Source organism: Manacus vitellinus, unplaced genomic scaffold (assembly GCF_001715985.3).
Source record: "Manacus vitellinus isolate BGI_N305 unplaced genomic scaffold, ASM171598v3 scaffold_24_pilon, whole genome shotgun sequence".
NCBI classification, from domain to species: Eukaryota; Metazoa; Chordata; class Aves; order Passeriformes; family Pipridae; genus Manacus; species Manacus vitellinus.
The window spans coordinates 6,346,512-6,367,378 of NW_021939798.1; the positions used below are offsets into that span (position 1 = coordinate 6,346,512).

Consider the following 20,867-nt stretch of genomic DNA (forward strand, 5'->3'; position numbering starts at 1 on the left):
ACTGTTTTTCTTGCTTTTACTGACATTTCCAGTCAGAAAATGAGAAGCCAGTGAGGGTAGAAGAAAGAACAGCAGCTTGTCACCCTGGATTACGCTCTTCCCTGCAGGTTAGTAGGAGCCACAAGCAGCACACCAGCTTGTTCAACCCCTGGGAGGGTCTTCAAATCCATTCCTCCCACCAAGCCAAGCCATAGCAGTACAGGCACCAAGGTTTGGGAGCTTCTCTGAGCCTGCAACTCAGCTGACACCACTTTCCCAGCCTCTGCACCTGTCAGCTCTCAGTATTTCAAAATGAAAAAGCAGGCTGGTCAACTCGAGTCTTCTTGCCACAGGGGAACTAGCTAGGGCTTACCATTGCCTGGAATATATTTTTATATATATTTATATATTTCTAAAAGTATATTTTATTAAAGCTCTTATGCTAAAACTTGGTTATGTAACCTTGTTTATTGCCTTATCTTAAAAAAGCAAAGAGTAAGATCAAGCGTTAATAGGACATCTGGCTGGTTTTTATCAGCTTAGTTTCAGCCAAGAGGACCACCAAGAGAGCTCTCAACCACTAAGTGATGGCCAGCTAATGCCAAGAGTCTTTCAGACCATACAAACATGCCTCAAGCCAGTCAGAGGGCTGTTTGACCAAACAGGTTCTTTATTGACCTGAAGGGTCCATCCATCACTCTGAACCAGTACAATTCAATAGCTTTCATCTGCTTCCCAGCATGTAGCTTTTACAAAGGCAGCCAATACAGCTCAGGAAGCACAATTAGCATCCAAAACGTGGCTGATTCATGTATTAGATGCAGTAGTTACAGCATTATGGCTAGTGCCTGCATACATTTGCAAGAGGACCATCTCAAAAGCCAGCCTCATTCATAACTGTCATCAGAACTTGCTTGTTTTTATGCTCCACAAACTCATCTGTAAGAATTGCATCTGTCTTTGGTGCTTGCCAAGTAGTGAATTAAAAACAGTAGCTATTGCTTCTTCTTGATTCAGAACCTGGAAGCGTTCAGACAGGTTGGGTAGAAGCAGGATATTTACCTGAGCAAAGTGAGACCGTGAAGATTAATCTTGTTAAATACAGCAAATGCACCAGGAGCAGAGCATAAAGTTTGACAGTTTTTGAATAAATGCATTTATGCAGCACAGGGCTGTCATACCAATGAGAAGTTAATAAGTTCCAGATAACGGGGCAATGATCCCTCAGTTTTAATGCGAAGGTAAGAGGTAAAAGAGATGTTGTAGCACTCACTCTTTAAATATCTATCTCCCTTTGGGCCCCAGCCACCCTGCCTTTTCCTTTTCTCCTCCTTTCAGCCTTCCACACCCTCATTCAAAAACAGAACCCAGCCCAAACCAAATCATTCCTTGGACTTCTTGTTTCCCCCCTTGGCAGAAGTGACAACATCTCAGACAAGCTTCATTTTAGGATGGTATCAAGTCCATCTCTGCAGATACCGATGTTTAGATTTCACAGCTGTTGAGCAATAGTACCTCTGTCCTGCAAGACAGAGCACAGCAATAACCCCACTCTGATGGGGGGCAAGCTGACATCTGATGAGAAAGTCACTGGTTTAACAAAATGGATCACTCTCCTTGGTAGACTATGACACCTTGGCAGGAAAGCTGAGGGTTTGGGTGCCTGATCCAGGACTGTGGGTACACAGCATTCCCACAGCAAGGCATGACGCTGACAGACCGAACAAGCCCTTCCCAGAGGAAGCTTTGTTTGATTCAGAGCTCAAGGAAAGTCTCCTTGAGCACGGCAGGAAAAAGCAGACATTTCTTACATGCTGTCAAGAAGTGGCAACTCTGACACCCGCTCTGCTTCTGCAAGACGTCCCCGAGCTCAGAGCTATTTCACAACTCAGATGAGCCCTGGAAGGGACAGAGGAAACAATCCAACAAAACCAGACTGCACAAGTACAGAGAACAAACGAGATGTCAGGAGCACAGGGATGCTCTGTTCCCACCTCAGGTGCTTTCCACTAGAATGTATCACATCTAGGGAAAAAAAAAAAAAAAGGACCAAAAAGCAAAACTTGATTTACCAGCATGGACACAAGTCAGAGGTTTTACTCCTGGTTGGAATGCTGAACCAAACCTATTGTCTTCAGTAATTTCTTAGGAATGAGTGTCTATTCATATCCTCAGAGAATTTTTAGGGCTGACTTTGGAGAGAAATATTAAATGCAAGGTGCTTTCCCCACACCTGTTTGGGACTCCTAGATAGAGAAAACAGCTTAATCACATTTCAGCAGCTCCAACACACACCTGCAGCCTCTGGTAGCTCCTCTGATGCACTTCAAGTTGTGCTACCCCACAGCAGGCTCCAGTCACTGCTGCCACAGCCTCAGTCCTTTTCAGATAAAACATATCAAGGGAAAAGGGTCTTGAGCACTGTGTCCCCTCTGCCATCTCTCCTCCCCTTCACTGGGGTGACAAGGCCATGTTTCTGTCCTGCATGAGCTCATATCTCGAGCTAGAGAGCCAGATGGCCCATCAGTGAGGGCGGCGATCCAAGCTTTCCTTGGTAAAGCTTTACCCCTTGCAGTGGACAGTACAAATATAAATACATGAAAAGAGTCTGATTGTTCAGGAAGGAGCTTTTTAGAGAGATGGGAAAAAAAAAATAAAGCTGAAAATCCACAGCCTCTCAAGGCTGGAGGCAGGGCTGCAGCAGGGGCCGTGCTGATAGGCAGCAAGTTATCAGCAGACAAGCTGTTATGAAGCTCAGAGTTGGTTGAAAAGAGATAAACCAGCTACAGAACAAGGATTGCTCAAAGAAGTTGGGAGGCAAGAGGGATTTTAACCTCCAGATCCCCTGTAGAGTCAGGAAGTCACAATGGAGGGAGGATGCAGCTGCCAGACATCCCACAAGGAATATTTATAGATAAAGAAACAAGGGCAGTAACGCTTTGGGTACAGCAGGCATCTGCTGCCACAGCAGCTCCGGTAATTAACGTGCCACTCTTGGGACACCTGGCAGAGGTTTATAGTCATAACTCACAGGAGGCGTATTCCTGGCACTGAGGAACCTTCCCCCACCTTTTCCCCCAATTCCTTCAGGCAGGGAGGAGATATCCTCCAGGAACTAAGACCTCAGCTGCTGCCAGGCTGGTTTTTGCCAGCGAAGTGAGTGGCTTTTGACCTACTCACGCTCACAGTACCCTTTAAGCTGGATGCTGCCTGTCATGGTTCCAGTGCTACAGTGATCCCAGAGCCTCTTCCCAAATGGAAGACCTTCTGCCAGAGATGGAAAGAAGGATTTGTATCCCCAAAGCTACTGACTTCAGCGGATCTAAATATTATTGATAGATTTTCAAAGGCTCCAGCCCACCACCAGGTTTTGATTTTGACTGCTCGGCAAGCAAACAAGTGTACTTGTCCCAGCTCCTTACAAGCTCTGACCTTGCTGGGCATCCAACACAACAAGCCAGCATCTGAGCAGCCTCTAAGTGCAGCTCTGGGAGGCCAAGGCAGAAGCAGCCCACAGACAGCAAAGCAGTACCTGAAGGTGCTGCTCTTCTCTCCCTTCCCCACCCTCACTGAGGGCCACAGCCTGTTTCTGGAGCTGGCCCATCTCTGAGCACCAGAAACTTTCCATTTTGGAAAGAACACTCCGGAATATTGAGTTCTTCCTCCACTTAAATTGAAGGAATTCAGGCACAAAGTGTTTTCAGAAAGTCATTCAGCGCAAAGATTGCATTCCCTGGCACACCTGGGGTGTGCAGGACCACAGCCAGCGGCAAGCTTGCACTCTCTGGGGTAAATACGCTTCCATTATCATTTTTCACAACAAGAGAAAGATAGAGGCCAGCAATAACCCCGAGGTGACTGGCATCTAATTTTTCATCATTGGAGTATTTATGGCACAGCCGTTTGCAGCATCTTGTAATCACTTTACCGCCTCCTTGACCCCTGGCTCCCCCTTATTCTGCATCTCCTAATTGCATCTGAACAAGCAGGAGGGAAGCAGCAAAGTGGATGGATGCAGGAGAGCTGAATGGTTGGGTTGTGATACTTGGAAGGGCAGCAGAGATGCTGCAGAGCCAAGTTTGGCTGTACCCCCACCATCAGCTTGCTTTGATCTCCCACAGGGTAGGAAAGTGGAGCTTTCCTCCTTCCTGACACTGGGTGACCTTGAGAAGCTGTCCCTTGCCTGCCCAGTTTATTAGCACTGTACAAGAGATTAATGAGTTCCCTCCAACAAAGTGCGAGGGCATCATCTTTATACACGAGGGCATCATCTTTATACACGGATACTTCCCGAAATTCCTGCATATTCATAGCCTCTCCTGGCAGGGCATTGGCAACTACAACAATATTTATATTGACTACAGAAACCCCTGGGATAGACAGCACAAAGCGAGGAAGATGTGGACCAGCGTGACACAGATGCACAGAGGGCCCTGCAAACATATCAAGCTACAAGCTGTCAGGGGTAGGAGGTACTTGGGCTCAGCAAGGATGAATGTTCCTGAAGGCCACTAACCCCTTGTCTGCCACAACACCTACAGTGCCCCCACAACAAGGCTGTTATTTTCCCTCTTTACTTTTTCTCCCTACGAACTTCTCAGTTGAGTTTCACAGGGTTCTCCAGTTGCCTGGAGGATTCAGCTTCAGGGACAGCATTAACCGGCTCACTGTGTCAGGGAGGAGTTGCCTGAAGGGAAGGAAACATCTCACACTTTGTAGCTACTTAGCAGCAGCACAAAAGAAGAGATAAAGCTTTGGTGCCTGGGGCTAGTGGGGTGTCTGTTGCTCTGAGCCTTCTCCTCTGCCTTCCCTGTACAGTGCACACCAAACCGGTGCAACAGGCTTCAGAGATCAGCTCTGCCCCAGAGCATTATACCGACTTCAACTTACAAGATAAATCCCAGCTGCATTATTTGTATTTATAGTCCTGCTTACAGAAGCATGAGCCACGTGTGGGATTTGCTGATGTAGTCCAAAAATCCACATTTTTGGACAAGAGCGTCAGTGATCTCACCCAGACATAAAGCGCAATTTAGGATGATATTAAGAAGTTGCAGACTTATTTAGGAGTATAAAGATATACCAGTCTGTCCAGAGCTCTTTCATCTCCAGTCGCTGGTAATGTTTGAAGAGGCATAACTGCACAGTTCTCCAGCCCTGGTGCTTTCTACCTGCACATTAAGGAATTAAACGATCATTTCAGGAGATGAGAGATCAAGACTGCTGTCTTACTCGAAAATGCTGATGTGAATCAGGCAGGCAGCAAGGTCAGACCTCTGTTTAAAAACAAAGCTGATGTTAAAGCACCGAGCAAAATACTGGAAAATATGCTGTTGAGAAAAAGGCTTATATTGCATTTCCCTGGGGAGTGTTTAGCTGACTTAACAGGTCTTCTCCAACTCTGGTTTCTAGGATGGTGTCACTACCACAGCACAAAATAACACTGCACAGGGGATATTTATTACTTATTTTCTACAAGTGTTCTGAAAATGAAAGATTTGTGAGTCTGCTGAAACAGTCTAGTCCAAGAAAGGAATTTTAAAAGGCCCTTATTAAACCGTTACAACTTGGTGTAGGGAGCGGGTGATCACAAATATCAGTTCTGACACCTGCCCTATTTGGGAGAGATTGGTCTCCAGTATCAGGAGAGAACAGTGTCAGCTTTGCTGCCTTGCTGTCCAAGTGAGCTGACTCCAGAGGACAGCTTTATTCAGGGAAAGCAGCAGCATGGCCTCTCAGCCTTGCCAGGGTGGCTGTGCTGGGAAGAGGGGCTGTGGTTTGAGCCCAGTACCACCACTGGTGAGTTCCCACCTGCAGGAAGCACCCAAAAGCAAACAGAGAAGTGTGTCTGAGCTCACCAATGGTCTCTGCCCATCACAGCAGCCACGTTGCTTCTCTTAAGGGCTGGTAGCCCCTGCAGCACACCTGGCCAGGCATATTAAGCAGCAGCACAGCACCATTCCCTTCCAGACAGCCTTTGCCAGCCTGCTGGAGGTGGGACAGGAGAGGGACAGGATTGGGCCTTTGGAAAAGCTCAGCATTCAAGTGACAGCACAACCCAAGCTCCACTTAGGAAAAACCCACTTCTCATTGTGAAGTGAACAGACAGCTCTGTACAGAAAACACATTCCAGTCCCCTGCACTATTGATTTTCCAGTGAAAAGAGACAAGCTAATCCATTAATGCTAGTTGCTTCAATCCGTGGTCTTGCAGTTGCTTCACTCTGGTACCAAAGGCTGATTCTCCCATCCAGCCCTAGCAGCAGGGAGCTTTGCCTTCTGGCTGATGTTTCTTTTACTCAAAATGCCATCAGTTACAAGGAAGCAAGAAAAATCACGCATCAGAAGCTGAACTCCAGCTCTTAGGTCACTAGTACAACAAGTTTATATTTCATTCTCACAACACCACACTTGTCTGCCTCTCCTCCTGCCAGCTCAGGAAGAACCTCTTATTCACAGTTATTATCTGAAGTTTCCTTTGCATTAGGAAACACAAGGGCTGTGGGAACCTCCAGAAGAGCCAGTTCATCTGTCACAGGCATATGATGAGCGAGCAGTCGAAAGAATTTATTGATGAGCCCACGGAAGAATGGACCAGGATGAAGGAGGCAGGATTTATACCATATTAACAAGGCTGTGTGCCAATTTCAACCTATTAGTTGCACAATAAAAAGAGCTGAGACTTGCCTTCCCATCCCACATCCAAACACCATTTATTTTAGCTGAACTTGGCTCTTGTACTACTTCAACCACTTCAGACCAAAGCAACAACTTAACTGACCTCACTTTTTGGAAGCTGACTAGGTGAGAGGCATGAGAAGACTCCAATCAGCCCCCGAGACTGGGCTTTTCGCCAAGCAAAGCTGTATTTCAGAGGCACCTGTAACAGTTAGGGCTACTGAAATTTATGCTTAATGCAGTTCTAATTCGTCTCTTGCCAGAGCAATGGCTCGAAACTCGGGTGCCTGTGTACACAGTAATGGCACAATATTCTGGATCCTTGAGAAGCTTTTCCCTATTTTGAAGGCTTTCAGAACTGCATCTATGCACAGAAGTAACAGCTGCCTTTTTTGCACATTTGTTTCTATTTCTATATCAGTATCATAATAAACCACATCAAAGCATTTGTGGTAAGGAATATAATGTGGTATTTTTGGCAAGAAGGTCTTACCATGAATAACTTCTTATAGGATATGCAGGGTGACATGCTAATTCTGCCCCAGTCCTGATGCATCCTTACTGCAAGCTGAGGTAACCTAGAACACAACAATGCTACAGTTTAAGCAATTTATTTAAACAAGGTGATGGCTTCACACCATCAGGATAAACTTCCATCAGCTTTTCTTCCTTTTTACAGGCTCACTCTGGGAGCCCAGGACGAACACCCCAAGCCTTTTTCATTGAAGTGCTGTGAACTCAGCCCTCCCTGCTCCAGCCAGTGAGGCAGGTTCCTTCCCCACCACTGGTTCTCAAGGTCTCTAGACACTGAGACCTGTAAGAATAAATATCCAGGAGATAGCAGCTGTGACCCATTTATTACCGGATGCTGCTGCAGGGCACAGCTGAGGAAGGCAGGGCAGAGGAAAAGCACTTGCTGCAAAGGGAACAGCAGAGCAAACCCAGGTGCCCTTGGAAGCAGCGCTCTGCTCGCAGCACTGCTCCAGCTCTGTTGCTCCAGCTCCCAGTTGGCAAGAGACAGCTTAGATCAAGCATGGATGTTCAAGTACTGCCATGAGGGCTCCTCTCATAGCACTGCGAGGAAGCAAAATATAAAGCAAAAAACCCCACCAAAAAAAATAAAGCTACAGAGGCCAGAAGGCAACCACAGACAGGTCACAAAAGCACTGCGCACTGAACAAGCTGATAAAACTGCCCTAGTGCAGGTAAACACATCTGGAAGGATCCGTTTTGACAACGAAAATCAGAGCTACCTTTACCCAGAGCAGGGTGAAGGCACAGCTGGGAAGGAGAAACGCTGTGGAGGGAAGCAGAGCACGTACACCGGCGGCACAAAGCACGGCGCTCCAGCCCAGAGCCGGAGCGGGCCGGGAAGGCAGCACCGCGCCGCGGCGGACGGGATCTACATCAACACTTATCAGCACAGCCCTCACATTTGCCGATTAAGTTCTGCTGGCACTGAGCAATTGTACGTGTGTCCTCAGACTACCTCCTCCTCACCCCCCTGCACAGCCTCCCGCAGCTGCAGCCCAGCCCCGCTCTGGTCACTGATCAGAGCGTCGGGCCGGGGTGACATTGTCCCCTCCTGAAGAGGGATGGTAAGCGCCTGCGAGCCCGCTCATTTTATTCACTGCACAAGCACATTTCCAACTGGGATAATCTCCATTAAACCATCTGCACTCCCATCCTCGCCCGGCCTGCACCCGCTGGGCTGCCTGCGATACTGCAGCATCTGTGAACCGGCACAAGCGGATGCCGCGTCCCTTTCCCAATCAGCTAAAAAAACCAACAGAGACTCAGACAGAACAGATGCACCTGGGAGCTTTGACGCGCTACCGAGCCAGGCTACCAGGAGTACCTGTGCCAGTGCCTCTTCTCAAAGGCATACGGCTCCCCTTGAGAATTTAAGCCATTTCCTTTCCATCATGGGAAGGCACCATGTCCCAGATTGCCAGAAGAGGAGGGCTGAAGAGAAGAGAGGTTTTAACTTCAACAGCTGCCCTGGTGCAGAAGAGAAGCGTCATTTGCCAGGTCATGAAAGCAGTTTGGGTCAGACACTCTGAATGGCTGCTGATCCCCAGGATTTAATCTCTTATTTATTTCAGTATCTGCTTTCTAGAAACAGAGGCTATCATGTCACATTTCTACATCACTGGAACAGACAGACAAGAAAGAATTATGACGAAAGATCTGCAATTGAAATCCACTGCCCCTGCCCCACAGCCTCCACAGCAGAGGCCCCGTGGACCTTACAGAGAGCATGATAAAGTGACTGCACTGAAGTGTGAATTCAGCAGGGAAAGAACACAACCCCGTCCTCAGCATTGCCAGAGACAGCCAAGGGACTTGGGAGTCACTCCAGCTGTCGAGGACATGACAGGGTGGTGATGGATCTGAAGCAAAGATAGAAAGCCATCGATCTGCTCTAACTGTGATCAGTGCTTGCCTTCAACAAGGTCGCTGGGCTGCCCAACACACGCCTTCCTTCCAGCCCATTTGCCCTGCGGGGTCTTGCCCTCGCAGGCGTGGAACAGCATGGGAAGGCTCACCCTGTAAACGTCCCAAAAAGGAGGCAAATACTAGCAGCAAGTGATGGGACAGGAGAAGAAGTCTATTTACATATTTCCTGCACTTGCCTTCACTTATTTGTTTTGCAAACCTTTATTTTCCAAAGCAATTTATAAACAAGAAGCGAGACAACCATTTGTTCAGACAAAGGTTAATAGGGGCCTAGTGGTCTCTGAAGACTCTGCAGTCACACTTAGGTGTGAAATCCTGGAGCAGCAATAAAGATGCTGCACAGACAAGGAAGTCTCAAGAGAAGAATTTAATCTGTCTAAATATTCTCATTATGTACATAGTTTTCAGCTTCCATTCACAGTAATCAGAGCAGAGACAGCTTCCAGAGGCCTTTTTGGACAATAAGGCGTGAAAAAGGATTTTTACGTCAGTCATTATTCCTCTCTCCATCCCCAGCTTGAAGAGTAAATGTTTGAAATTATTTTTGTTGAAAAGAAGACACAGTGTTGGGAGAGAAAGTCGACAGGAGGAAGGCAGCACAGGTCTTTGGCAGACTGGTGGGACTTGGCACAAGACAGCTCCCATTGGCATCATTTGCCCAGAAAACCTCAAATAGATTATTTCTCCTGGTAGTCCAAAATAGGTTTTCTGTGGGGTCATGCACAGAGTATGAAATATAACACTACATATTCAGAGAACTGCTTCACTGGAACAGGCAAGAGGTTCCAGTTACATCCACCCATCTTTCTCCTAAAAGTCATTTTAACCTAAATACAGTATTAGGACGAGGTAAGAAAACTAGAGGCAGACATCTAGGACAAAAGGGCTGATCCAAAAACTCAGCTGTTTTCTTTTGGGATCACAGTGTCCATCTGTCCCCTTGCCACAGGGGAACTTAGTCTGCAAAAAGAGACCTTGTTTGTCCACTGAAACGTGGAACCCAAATTATTCCATCAAGCAAGAATTCAAAAAAGAAAGTTAAGACAACAGAGCAAGTTCTCTGTGGGTATGGTCCTCTGGGACCAAGAGAATAGCTGTGCTCTTGATGCATTTCACCCCTCCTGTCATGTTGCCTTTTCCTCTTCAGACAAGCAAGTTTCAGCTTTACTTGCATGGTCAAAACTCTACTTCTATACACAACAAGCTTGGACAAAATGTGTAGAGATAATTACAATGGTTTACTACTGAATTTTTTGCTTGAAGTCAAGTGACTTCCTCCCCCTGCCCTCCCATGCCCAGGTTTCTCTTAGAAAGTTCAAGAGCTCAACTGGTCACTAGTTGTCCACATTGCAAACAGGACAGTGGGGAAAATATTAACCAGGATAAAGGGGGAAAAATATGACCCATCACAGCCACTTGAGAGGCAGCCCAAACTCAAGGACATGGTCAGTACTGTGGTCTGAATGCTTTATAAATGATTACATCTCTTACTTCTCCCTAGAGAAGTCACCATCATCTCTGTTTTCTGGAGCATGAAAGCACACAGGTCAAGCAGGGAGTGGGACTAGCAGAACTGGAGGTAGAACAAGTCCCAGTTTACTCCCATTCTCGCCCAGTAAGAAGCATTAGAGACCTTAAGAGAAAGTCACTTGAAGGTAATGCTGACACCCAGCAGTCCCCTGAAAATAGTTATGGTGAGAATTGCCCCCCCAGCAGTAACCCACTACAGACTGGTCTGTTCTCCCACAAACAACCCCTCCGTCCTTCTAAGGGGGAGCAGAGGAAAGCACTGAAACCTCATCCCAGTCACTGAGCAGGAAAGGATTAACACTAGCGAAGAATTTGCAGATATTTATTCTCCAAATCCACAAGACAAGCAGAGGGAAAAGCTCCTCTGAGAGTTATGTACACAGACTGCAAGTCTAATGCTTACACAGTCTTAATTTTTTTAATTTTGCAAGTCCTAACAACAATTATCTTCATGAATTATAGACATAATATCCGAGAGATGCAGGCAGTAATTAATGCATGTCTGCCTTTTCTGACTAGCTCCTTCTGCTGGGTCAGGGAGAGTTATTGAAATTCAGGAAGGAAATCTTCAATCTTCTGGAAGTTTTAAAGAAACAGACCAAGACACAATTTAATAAAGCAATAATATTTCTCTTAAATTATTAAGTAGACTTTGACATTCACTTATATTTCCAAGGCTCAGCTCTTACTTTTGCAATAACGCTGGAACAAGTTTACTCAGGGATGTGATCCACTGCACATCCAAAATGTACTTACTGCAAAATTGCCTCAAATAGTCTTTACCTCTGGATTTCTCTATGCACACACAGCCACCCTCACTCCCTGCACTCCTTGTTCCTGAAATTCTCACCAAGACCCTTAACAGAAGCCACACTATCCAGTACTGGCATCCCATCCTCTTTTCCTTTTGCCCCACTGACATGTCTCCAGGTAGGAGCACTCAACACTCCCCAATATCTAGAAAAGCCATTTCATCATCCTTTGGGAAAAACCCTGGTTTCACAGCAGAACCCCAGCACAGTAATAGATGCAATAGACAATGCTGAACTAGACAAAGCTATTACTAAAGCAGCATATAGCACTGGATGTTGTCTAAGCTGGCTGTTTCCATCATCTTTTAAACAGCAGATTCTCCTGCAGCATTAACAATTTTATTCACATGAAGAATGGACTCAATGATCCTTGTGGGTCCCTTCCAACTCAGGATATTTTATATTCTAAAGCAGTCGAGTGAGCTTAATATACTTCAGTATCTTGACAACAATTACCCCCAAGTGAATATTACTTAGCCAGCCACTGAAAAACCCACTGAAGAAAAGCCCAGCTTTTGGCAAGAACATCTCACCTGCTTAAGCAATATAAAACTACAAAACAAGATGGACAGAACTCAAACTCAAAACCATAAGGATCATTCTGATGGCCAACAAGTTCACACACAGCCATGTCACCAAGAACAGGAAGGAGGTAAATGGCCAAAAGGGCCAGATTGAATAAAAGTTTCACACTGTGTTGTTCACTTGAACTACATTATCTCTACAGGAAAAAAAAAAATCTTTATAACTAGAAGCAAAGTTTAAGTGGCAACAGTGGTCATCCCAGTTCCAGAAACTCACCAGGTACAGCCTGTAAGCATCAATCCGCCGAATTGGCCCCCAGCACTTGTCTGTGTCATTGTACTTTGTGCCATCTCCAACACTACAAGAATGGTTGCCAGTGACACTGCTGGGAAAGGAGGGAGAACAAAAGACAGTAATTAACTCCTAGCAGATGTCTTCCCCTCTCCTGCATTCAAGAAGGAAGAATGAGCAGAGGCCATTCCTCCCCTCCCCTCCCTGAACACTCTCCCTCATTCTGCTTTCCGGACTGTGTAACAGAGCAAGTCACTGAGTACTGGGCATTTAAAAGTAAATTCTCGAATTACCTGCAGTTATTTGCAAGATTGGTCATTTAGTCATCAAGCTGGCGAGTTTAGGTCATATAGAGATCACTGAGGTTTCCCATTTCCAAGACACAAGTCCAAATCCAGCCCATCCCAGATTTGATCAAACCACTCTTTTTCATTATCTGTTTCTTTGAGAAAGGCATCACTCTCAGTCCAGTGCGAAGTCCACATAACATCATCACTCTCTGGTCTCTGACTTAATAAGTATCACACCTCTCAGCCCTCACCCAAAGAGACAGAGAAGCTAAAATATTGCAGAGTATTGCAATCAAACTTTTGAGCAACAAGTTCCATGTCTACAAGTGCTGAAGCTGGAAGTGCTTCCCACCCGAGGGCTCTGGAATCAGGTCGGCTACTTTGCAGGCACTCGGGTGGGGAATACAGAGCAACTTCACCTTCCCACCCTGAAGAGATGAACTGTACTTGAGTCATTTCTCCATTTCACTCTTCAGAAAGTAGAGCTGATCCTAATGAGGTTTATAACCCCATCAAATCCAAAGCCTGCCCTCTTCCCTGTTAGCATCCAACCCCTCAGCAATAAGCACACTTACCAGGTCACCTGCATGAGAGAGACTGGTACTGCTGCTGCGTAGATTGCCAGATCTCCATAGAGGTAGATAATTATGCAGAAATAGAAGAGGTTGACACCCACTGCAGAAAAAGGAAATATTATCCAGATACTGCAGGGTACACAGAAACTCCTGTACTCTGCAATTCAAATATACGAAATTTTTAAGATCTTAAAAATCACCATTTGCCTCCATAATTTCCTTCCTTCTGCAGCAAAGCAGCAGGGAACTCACCCAAGCTCAGGGAACTTACCAAGGCACAGGATCTGATGGGGCATGAGGGACCTCAGAGCTCCACTCTGCTTCCTTCAATACCTGGCACTGACACTAAACCCTCTAGTTCAAGCCCATCCTGCAGTCAAGACCAACAGGTCTCACATAAGTCACCTGCCAGACGAAGCTGTCAGCTTGGAACAGCCACAGGCAAACATCCAGCTGATGCTCTCAGACTCGGTGTGAGCACAATCTGACAAACAGTGAAATGCAGAGAGAACATGCTTTTAGTCTCTGCTGATTCCAAACCCTCTGCTTGCAAATCTGTAAGACCTTCACATTAGGGACTTGGCCCTGCAGAGCTCAGACTCCACAGGGCTGAAATGAAGCTGCTTTGGAAGATTCCCTACCAGTGGCAACTTGAGCCAAGGTATAATTCTGCAAAGCTTTAAAACTCTGTATCTCAGCCCTCTTACCCTTCCACCACCATATATGCTGTTCATGCCCCTACTGATTTTTTGGATTTTTTTTTTTTCTTTTTGAAAAAAAAAAAAAAGAAAAAGAAAAAGCTTGCCCTGCCTTCACCTAGCAGATTAAAAAAATCTTGCACAAATTAATTGGGTGCACAGAACAGCCTTACTGGGGCACAAGAAGATACTGCTGTGGAGGGCTAAAATCTGCAGGGATAAAGAAACACTTGATGAGACCAAAGGATTCTCTTCTTCCAAGCAAGTCTGTATAAATCTCACCAAGGAAAAACATATTGGAAGACATTTTAGTTCAGAGACAGGTGAGTTACAGAAAAAAAGCCTCACATTTGTTTCATCTAGGAAGTTGACACTGAAGGAGAACAGCTCAAGGAACCTGCCCATACTTTCAAGTTGTGTGATGCCAGCTGATGCTTAATCCTAATGCAGCTTGAGTAAATCAGTTCACCTGTGCAAGCCTCACCTCACACTCACAGCTGTGACAACTACCAACAAGGACAACACTGCTGCAGGAATATGGACTCATATTTCTACAGCTTAGATGCCCCAAAGTTTTGTCATGTTTTGCCATCATACTGCCCCTGGACCTCAGGATGTTAGGAAACATCTTCCTTCATTTAAATGAATTATTCAATATGCTGAGCCTACTTAGCATAAAACATTCCTAAAAAGGGGCTGTATCAGGAAAGCAGCAAGAAAACTTTCCTGTTTCTGTACAGCAGCACTAAGTCAGTGCTCTAGACTCGTTCCTGGTTTGTCTAAAGAGACAAATGGAGATATTACAGAAATTGTCAGATCATTCCATATAGTTTCCCCCTTGTTTTCTTGCTCTGTGAAAGATTGAAGATGGCTTCACAGTTAAGGAGTCTCTGCACTGTTCTGGAGACAGCAACAAACTACGTACCAGTCTTCCCCAATTTCCCATTAAAAAGGGTTGAAGGTTATAACAAAATATCTGAAATAGGACAGAAACTGCAGACACACTAAGCTTAGTACTGTAGATTGAGACAGATTCTGTTTTGGGATCTCCACTGGTCTCAGGCCTCAGCTGCCCTCCCCACACAAAATAAGGCTGACACAACCACAGCAGCACCACCCAGTTCCAACAGCACACACTATATCCCTGTTTCAGTGCAGACTTCCCTGTCTGTAGGAAGTCCAGGTGATAGTCCTCTCCCAAACTCATCTTCTCAAAGACAGGAAGACTTTACCATCAGTTCTTTTATAAACTGCTGCTGACCCTCCCCAATCAATACTTTCATTACTGGGCACAAAACAGGGAGAAAAAAGAAAATCAATGACTTCCTGTTAGGAAACAGTATGATAGATGTGCCTGCAATCTATTACTGCAATAAATGACTACTTGGTCCCAGAAGAAAGCACCCAACACTGCATATTAAAAAATAAAAAAAATTAAAACAAGAAACAGAGCAGTTCTTCAGAGCCAGCTCTTTCAAAAGAGCACACAGGCTCTTCACAGCCTAAACCTAAGTCAGCTCCCTTTAAGAAAACAGACAGTCTGAAATTGAGATTTATCCCCAGCTTACCTCCTAGGACTGCAGATTCAACTCCTGTCAGATTGCTGAAAATAAAAATCAGTCAAGGGAAAGGAGCAGAGAACTCACTAGAAATCAGAGGCTTTGAGGTCTATGGCACAGCTTTCACCAGCCTTCCCTCTGAAGGCTGTAAAGCCCTGAGACACCCTGGGTTTAGATCCATGCTTTGTATATCGTGAGTAAACACCCACCCAGACATTTGTGAGCTGTGAAGCCACATGGGTTGGTGCCTGGAGCTGAGAATTCCCCAGTGTGGCCCAGTTTCTCAGCACGAGGCAGCAGACACTGGTCACTGAGCCCTTACTGAAGGCCCTTCTGCGCAGCCATCGCGAGGGAGCACCTCAGCACGGATCTGCAGAGGGAGGTACTTCACTCCTCTGTCTCTGCAGCCGCTCCCAGGCAGAGGGTGGCTCTGAACCAGGACTCAGCAACAGGGATGAAGCCTCATTGCTGAGCTCAGAGGAAAGAAAAGCAGCAAATGAGTTACAGCTGCCCCAGACTCTTCCCATCTGGAAGTCACCAGTTAAGTCAGGCCGTGGTCTGCAGCTGTTCCAGTGGCCTTCCTGCAGACAGATTCATCCCTTTGCCACGGGCTCAATAGACCCTGGGGAGGATCCCTAACACAGAAATCAGATAACTGTGGCTAAAGCAACATTAAGAAGAGGGATTAAGATTTAAGAGTACTAAGCAGTTTATTTCACTTTGCTCGGAAGCTACATTGGTGCCGGCAGAGAGGACACGTATTCCCAGCACCCTCTAGTGTCTGAGCACCAGAGAGGTCCAGAAGGCACTTGCCCAACACCTGCCTGGTTTTGGGGCATCCTTTTCAGCTCCCCTTTGAAGCACAGGCAAAGAAGGGGCCTCCTGGAACTTGATTATGAGGACTCTCTGTCTCCTGTGACCCCCAGCCCTCCACAGCCGAGGCCTCAGCAACACGGCTAAACCCCATTGCCTGCTGATTGCCCTCAAAGCACTTCCAAATATTACTCCTCAGAGGAATATCGAGAGACAGGGAAGTGTTCACAGTGTTTTATAGATAGCAAAGCAAACAAGGAAAAACTTCTCTGAGGTCAGAGCAACTCAGTGCTACAGACAAGACCAGGAACAAGATGTTTCTGACACACTTCTCTTCCCTGACTAGAAATGTGGCAGCCTGATCCAAGGTGGATTATTCTGATGGTCCTGTGTGATTTAAATCTACAAAAGCCCAGAAGAGGCATGCATGAAAATTAAAAAGTTTTTTTTTTTCAATTAGACTTTAAAATCAGAAATAATAGTTCATAGAATCTTCAATACTTAAGCCCAGCTGTCCTTCAGAGGCAACAGCCTTATGCTGGCATAATGCTGATGTAACGTAGTGGAAAAAACCAGCCCGTCACCTCTTTGCAAGGTGGCCAGTGAACAAGGGAAAACATCATTTTCCACAAGAAATGGGGCCTGACAGGTTCAAAACTGCACAGCCACGGTGTCTGATGATGTTCTGGCTCTGCACAGCATTTCACTGTACTGTTTCACAGGTTTCAGAATCCCTACCACTGTAGTTTGCATTTCTGTTGCACACAGCAATGGACAGGGATGTATTGCAGTACGGTTACAAGTTTGTTCCCTGGCATACAAGCAGCATTTAAAAACAGAAACACAAGCCAGCTGCCTGTCATATGCTCAGCGGGGACCCTTTCAGCAGTTCATGTCCCAGCAGCTCTCTTGATGATTCCCCAGGCACAGGCAATTCCCAGAAGCTCCCACCAGAAGTCTTTCTCCTTCACACTGATACGGGGCTCAGGGAAGCCTGAACGTCTTATTCACAAATACTACAACCAAGATGGAACTGGCAAACACTGCAGCTGGGCTTTACTGCTTTAAACAGTGGAGATCACAGAGGACAGATGCAGTTCAAAGGCAGGTGAAGGGCAGTCAGAAAAGGCACTGACTCACACTTGCCTGTCTCGAGAAACTGGGCCCATAACCTGCAGTGTTTTGCTAGTTCTGTGCCCACCACAGCAGGTTCTTGCCCACTTGGCCCATAAATACTTCATAGAAACATCACACAGGAGGATGAACACAGTCCACAGAGAGAAGGAATGACACTTTTGGGTGGAATTATCACAAACTCAGGATGCAAACCCACACTGAAAAAAACCTTGCAAACTTAAGCAACAGCCATACACACAATGTCCAGGAGGGCCTTTTGAAAATATGCATCACTTACCTTTATTGAAGAACATGGAAGCCATTTGGCCCATTTCCACCCTCTCGGTGATTTCAAAGATATTGGGTGAGCCACGTCTCTCTGCACGATGGAAAAAAGAAGTGTTTCAACCAATCCCTCCAGTAAACCCAGAGGCCAAACTACTTGGACACTTGGGAAGCTCTAGCAGCAGTTTGAAGGACAGTTTGTACAACTCCACAGCTGCAGAGTCACTGGTCCAATTACTCTACTGAAGCTAGGTTAAAAGTGTTTAGAAAATAAGATGTTCTCATCTTAGTGACCTAGAAGGAAAAGATCTTTATCAGACTGCAGAAGGTAAACTGAATTCTCAATGAGTCTTATCTTGCAAATGTTAAGGACTCTGGGATGTGAGCACATGGAACTAAGGGTGAAATGGACAGAGGAGTCCACACTTGTGGAATTTTCTGGGACACTGTCTGCAGAGAAAAGGTCTTGGAGCAGCAAAGGGATGAACTGAGTACTCACGAACTGACAGGATAGGCCGTGTCTCTGCTCGCTCGTAGCCATCTGGGAGGAGAACATCACTGTCAGATACTCCAGAGGAAGAATCTTCATCCTCATCATCCTCCTGGATGAAAAGACCAGACCACTGCTGAGATATGTGTTACCCACAGTAAAGGCTTCGGCACCACCAGTGTCACTGTCACTTCCAGACACTCAAAAGAAGGTCTCAAACAGGGAGGGCAGGACATGCAAGCAAAGGTAACACCAGGGAGACCTTGGGATGCTGGGGAGGGCAGAAGAGGGCACTAGCAGAGCAGGCTGAAGTGAGTGACAGGCTCTGCTGTCCCAGCCTGAGGTCACGCACACAGCAACAGTGCCCAACTCCTGTAGTGATACGTGGCACAAGGAAGTCAGAAACTTCCGGCAGATCTGCAGCGCTGCAGAACTGGTAGAAAAAAAATAAATCTAAACATATGAAGTCTCAGCTAGTCAGAGCAGGCAGGTCTAGCTCCTAACTCCATCCCACTAAAACACAGGCAGGGGTCTAAATCAGTGCAAACAATTACACCTCCCTCTGATCCAGAAAAGCCACAAGTAAGCTTTACAGGAAGGGCATAATTCAGAACTGTCCATTCCCTGGGATACAGCCCAAGTAACAGCAAGGACATTCCAGCCTGTCCCAGTTAAATGACCTGAGATCAGCAAGGATTTATAGTCCTCAGCACACTCCAAATAGCACCAATATATTGGCTGCCACCTCTCCACATTCACTGAGCAGCGCTTCTGGGCAAGGAGAGCACGATCAGTAAGAAATGTGAACAGCACAAGAGATTTTTCAAAGCAGGAGCAGAAAATCCTGTCTTTAATGAGCAACCCCACAGGGAACTAACAGCCGTATTTTATATGGCAAAGTTAAGTACAGTAGAAATTTATTTCTTTAGAGTTAGTAACGAGGCACGGCAAAGAATCAGAGGAATCCCAGGCAAATCCTACAGGATAGAAGAACACAACAAAACACAAAATTAAACCCCACACAAACCTTGCGTTTTTCCATTCTCTTCCATCTCAGCTGGGCATTTGCAGCAGCCATGGCTTCCACCACAAAGGTCGTAGTCATATAGCTACAGAGAAAGGAATTCAATTGATATCATCAATAACAGTCACAAACTGTCACTGAAGAGAGATGGAGAATTATTCCCATCTGTTTGTAGGAGCAAAAAAAACCAAACAAAACCAACCCTTTTGCCAGCTCCCCACACACTGTTTTGGTAGTGTTTCATCTCGTTTTATTGCTCCCTTCTGCTCTTGAGATTCAGGTGTTCAAGCAGACCACAAAATGCAATAAAGTATAACACGCCTTCAGACACAATAAGACACTTTAGATATTTGGAAGGCACCTTCCTGGTGTTTCTGTGGGTTGAAGACAGCAAAAGGACTTTGCCCTTTGCTAGAAAGCAAGTTTCCTTCCTCTTTTTACAGCCTAGGATGAGCACAGTACCATTCTGAAACTCATCTATTAGGGCCTGTGGCAAAGGTACTACAGTCTCTTAAATAATCTTACAAATGGCATCAGAAGCAAAGCAGCAATAGAAGAAGGAGAGATCACACATGCATGCAAATACACTTTGCTGGAGGCCAGGGGAAAGGCTGTTCAGGGAGACAGCGAGAGCCACTGATGGAAGGAATATCATTATCTCAGCTAAAAACTGTCCTCTGATATTAATAAATTTAAAAAACCCTCAAATCAATCTTATTTAAGGCTTTAAAGTGATTTCTCACTGCTTTAAGAGCCAGACTCGCTTATTGAGCTCAAATGAGAGATTAGTTTTGCAAGAATAAAAGAAAGTGCTGAGGTCTGTGTGGCAATTTCCGCCCAGACTTTTCCTGCACTGAAGGTGCCCAGCGGGCACGAGGAAGTCACAAGCACCAGAACAAAAGCCACAGAGCAATGCAGCTCCCAAGGCACGTACTCCTTTGAGCTGCACCTTTTCAGTTTAATCCAGTGCAGTTCTGGTACGCAGGTTTGGAGCTTTGTGCTCTTCTGCTGACCTTGAAGGATTTTCTGCTGGTGCTGAGCTTCATACATTGATTTTATGCTTTTATACTAATGTAGCTAAAAGGAATTGCTTACAAAGCTCCCAGTTACTGGTATCCCCACAGTTTACAGCATCCAGCTCAGAGGTGAGGCACTAAAAGCATTACTACAGCCAGTAATGACCATACAGTTCCTCTGTTTAGCAGCACCTAACAGATTCCAAAGGCTCTGGCTCAAAAGGCATGTTCAGGCTGAGAGAGCTGGTTATTGACAAGGCTGGGACTTCAAAATTCCATTCTTACAAATGGCAGGAGGGGATTTTGGTTTTATTTTAAAAATTCTTATTTTTATTTTAAAACCAAGCAAGAAGAGATTCACAGCCCATCAGAAGATGGCAATTCTATCAATAGCTCCTCAGACACCAGCGCTGCATCCACAGCCTTCAGCTCCATCTGCTGCTCCAGCATGGAGGCACCTGGGCAGGAGCTCATGGTGAGCCAGTGGGAAAATCAGGAGAGCAGCTCCAAGGTCTCAAGTAGTGAAGGTCTGGAGGGGATAAGATAGGCCTGGCTATACATGAATTTGTTTTCCTGACACTCTTGCAGCTGTGAGAGCATTGCTAGAAGACCAGAGAAAGCTCACACACCTGCATCACTTCTGTAAGTCACAGAACAGAAGCATTACCTCACGTCACCTGTGACACGAGTGGTGTTTGGGGAACTGATCCATGACAGAGGCAAGCAT

The 20,867-nt window shown here is 45.9% G+C and overlaps 1 protein-coding gene across 3 annotated transcripts in view; it reads right to left on the reverse strand.

Annotated features, from left to right (window-relative positions):
* TMEM104 (transmembrane protein 104) overlaps positions 1-20,867 on the reverse strand; it is a 44,226-nt gene that overhangs the window by 19,487 nt on the left and 3,872 nt on the right. For 2 of the 3 annotated variants that reach the window (XM_018073372.3, XM_018073373.2), the window contains exons 4-8: positions 19,128-19,209; positions 18,110-18,212; positions 17,624-17,704; positions 13,140-13,239; positions 12,260-12,368 (exon numbers count right to left, since the gene is read on the reverse strand). In XM_018073372.3, coding sequence (XP_017928861.1) covers positions 12,260-12,368; positions 13,140-13,239; positions 17,624-17,704; positions 18,110-18,212; positions 19,128-19,209 — 475 coding nt within the window. The remainder of the gene's footprint in view (positions 1-12,259; positions 12,369-13,139; positions 13,240-17,623; positions 17,705-18,109; positions 18,213-19,127; positions 19,210-20,867) is intronic. The other variant, XM_018073374.3, reaches the window with a different exon arrangement.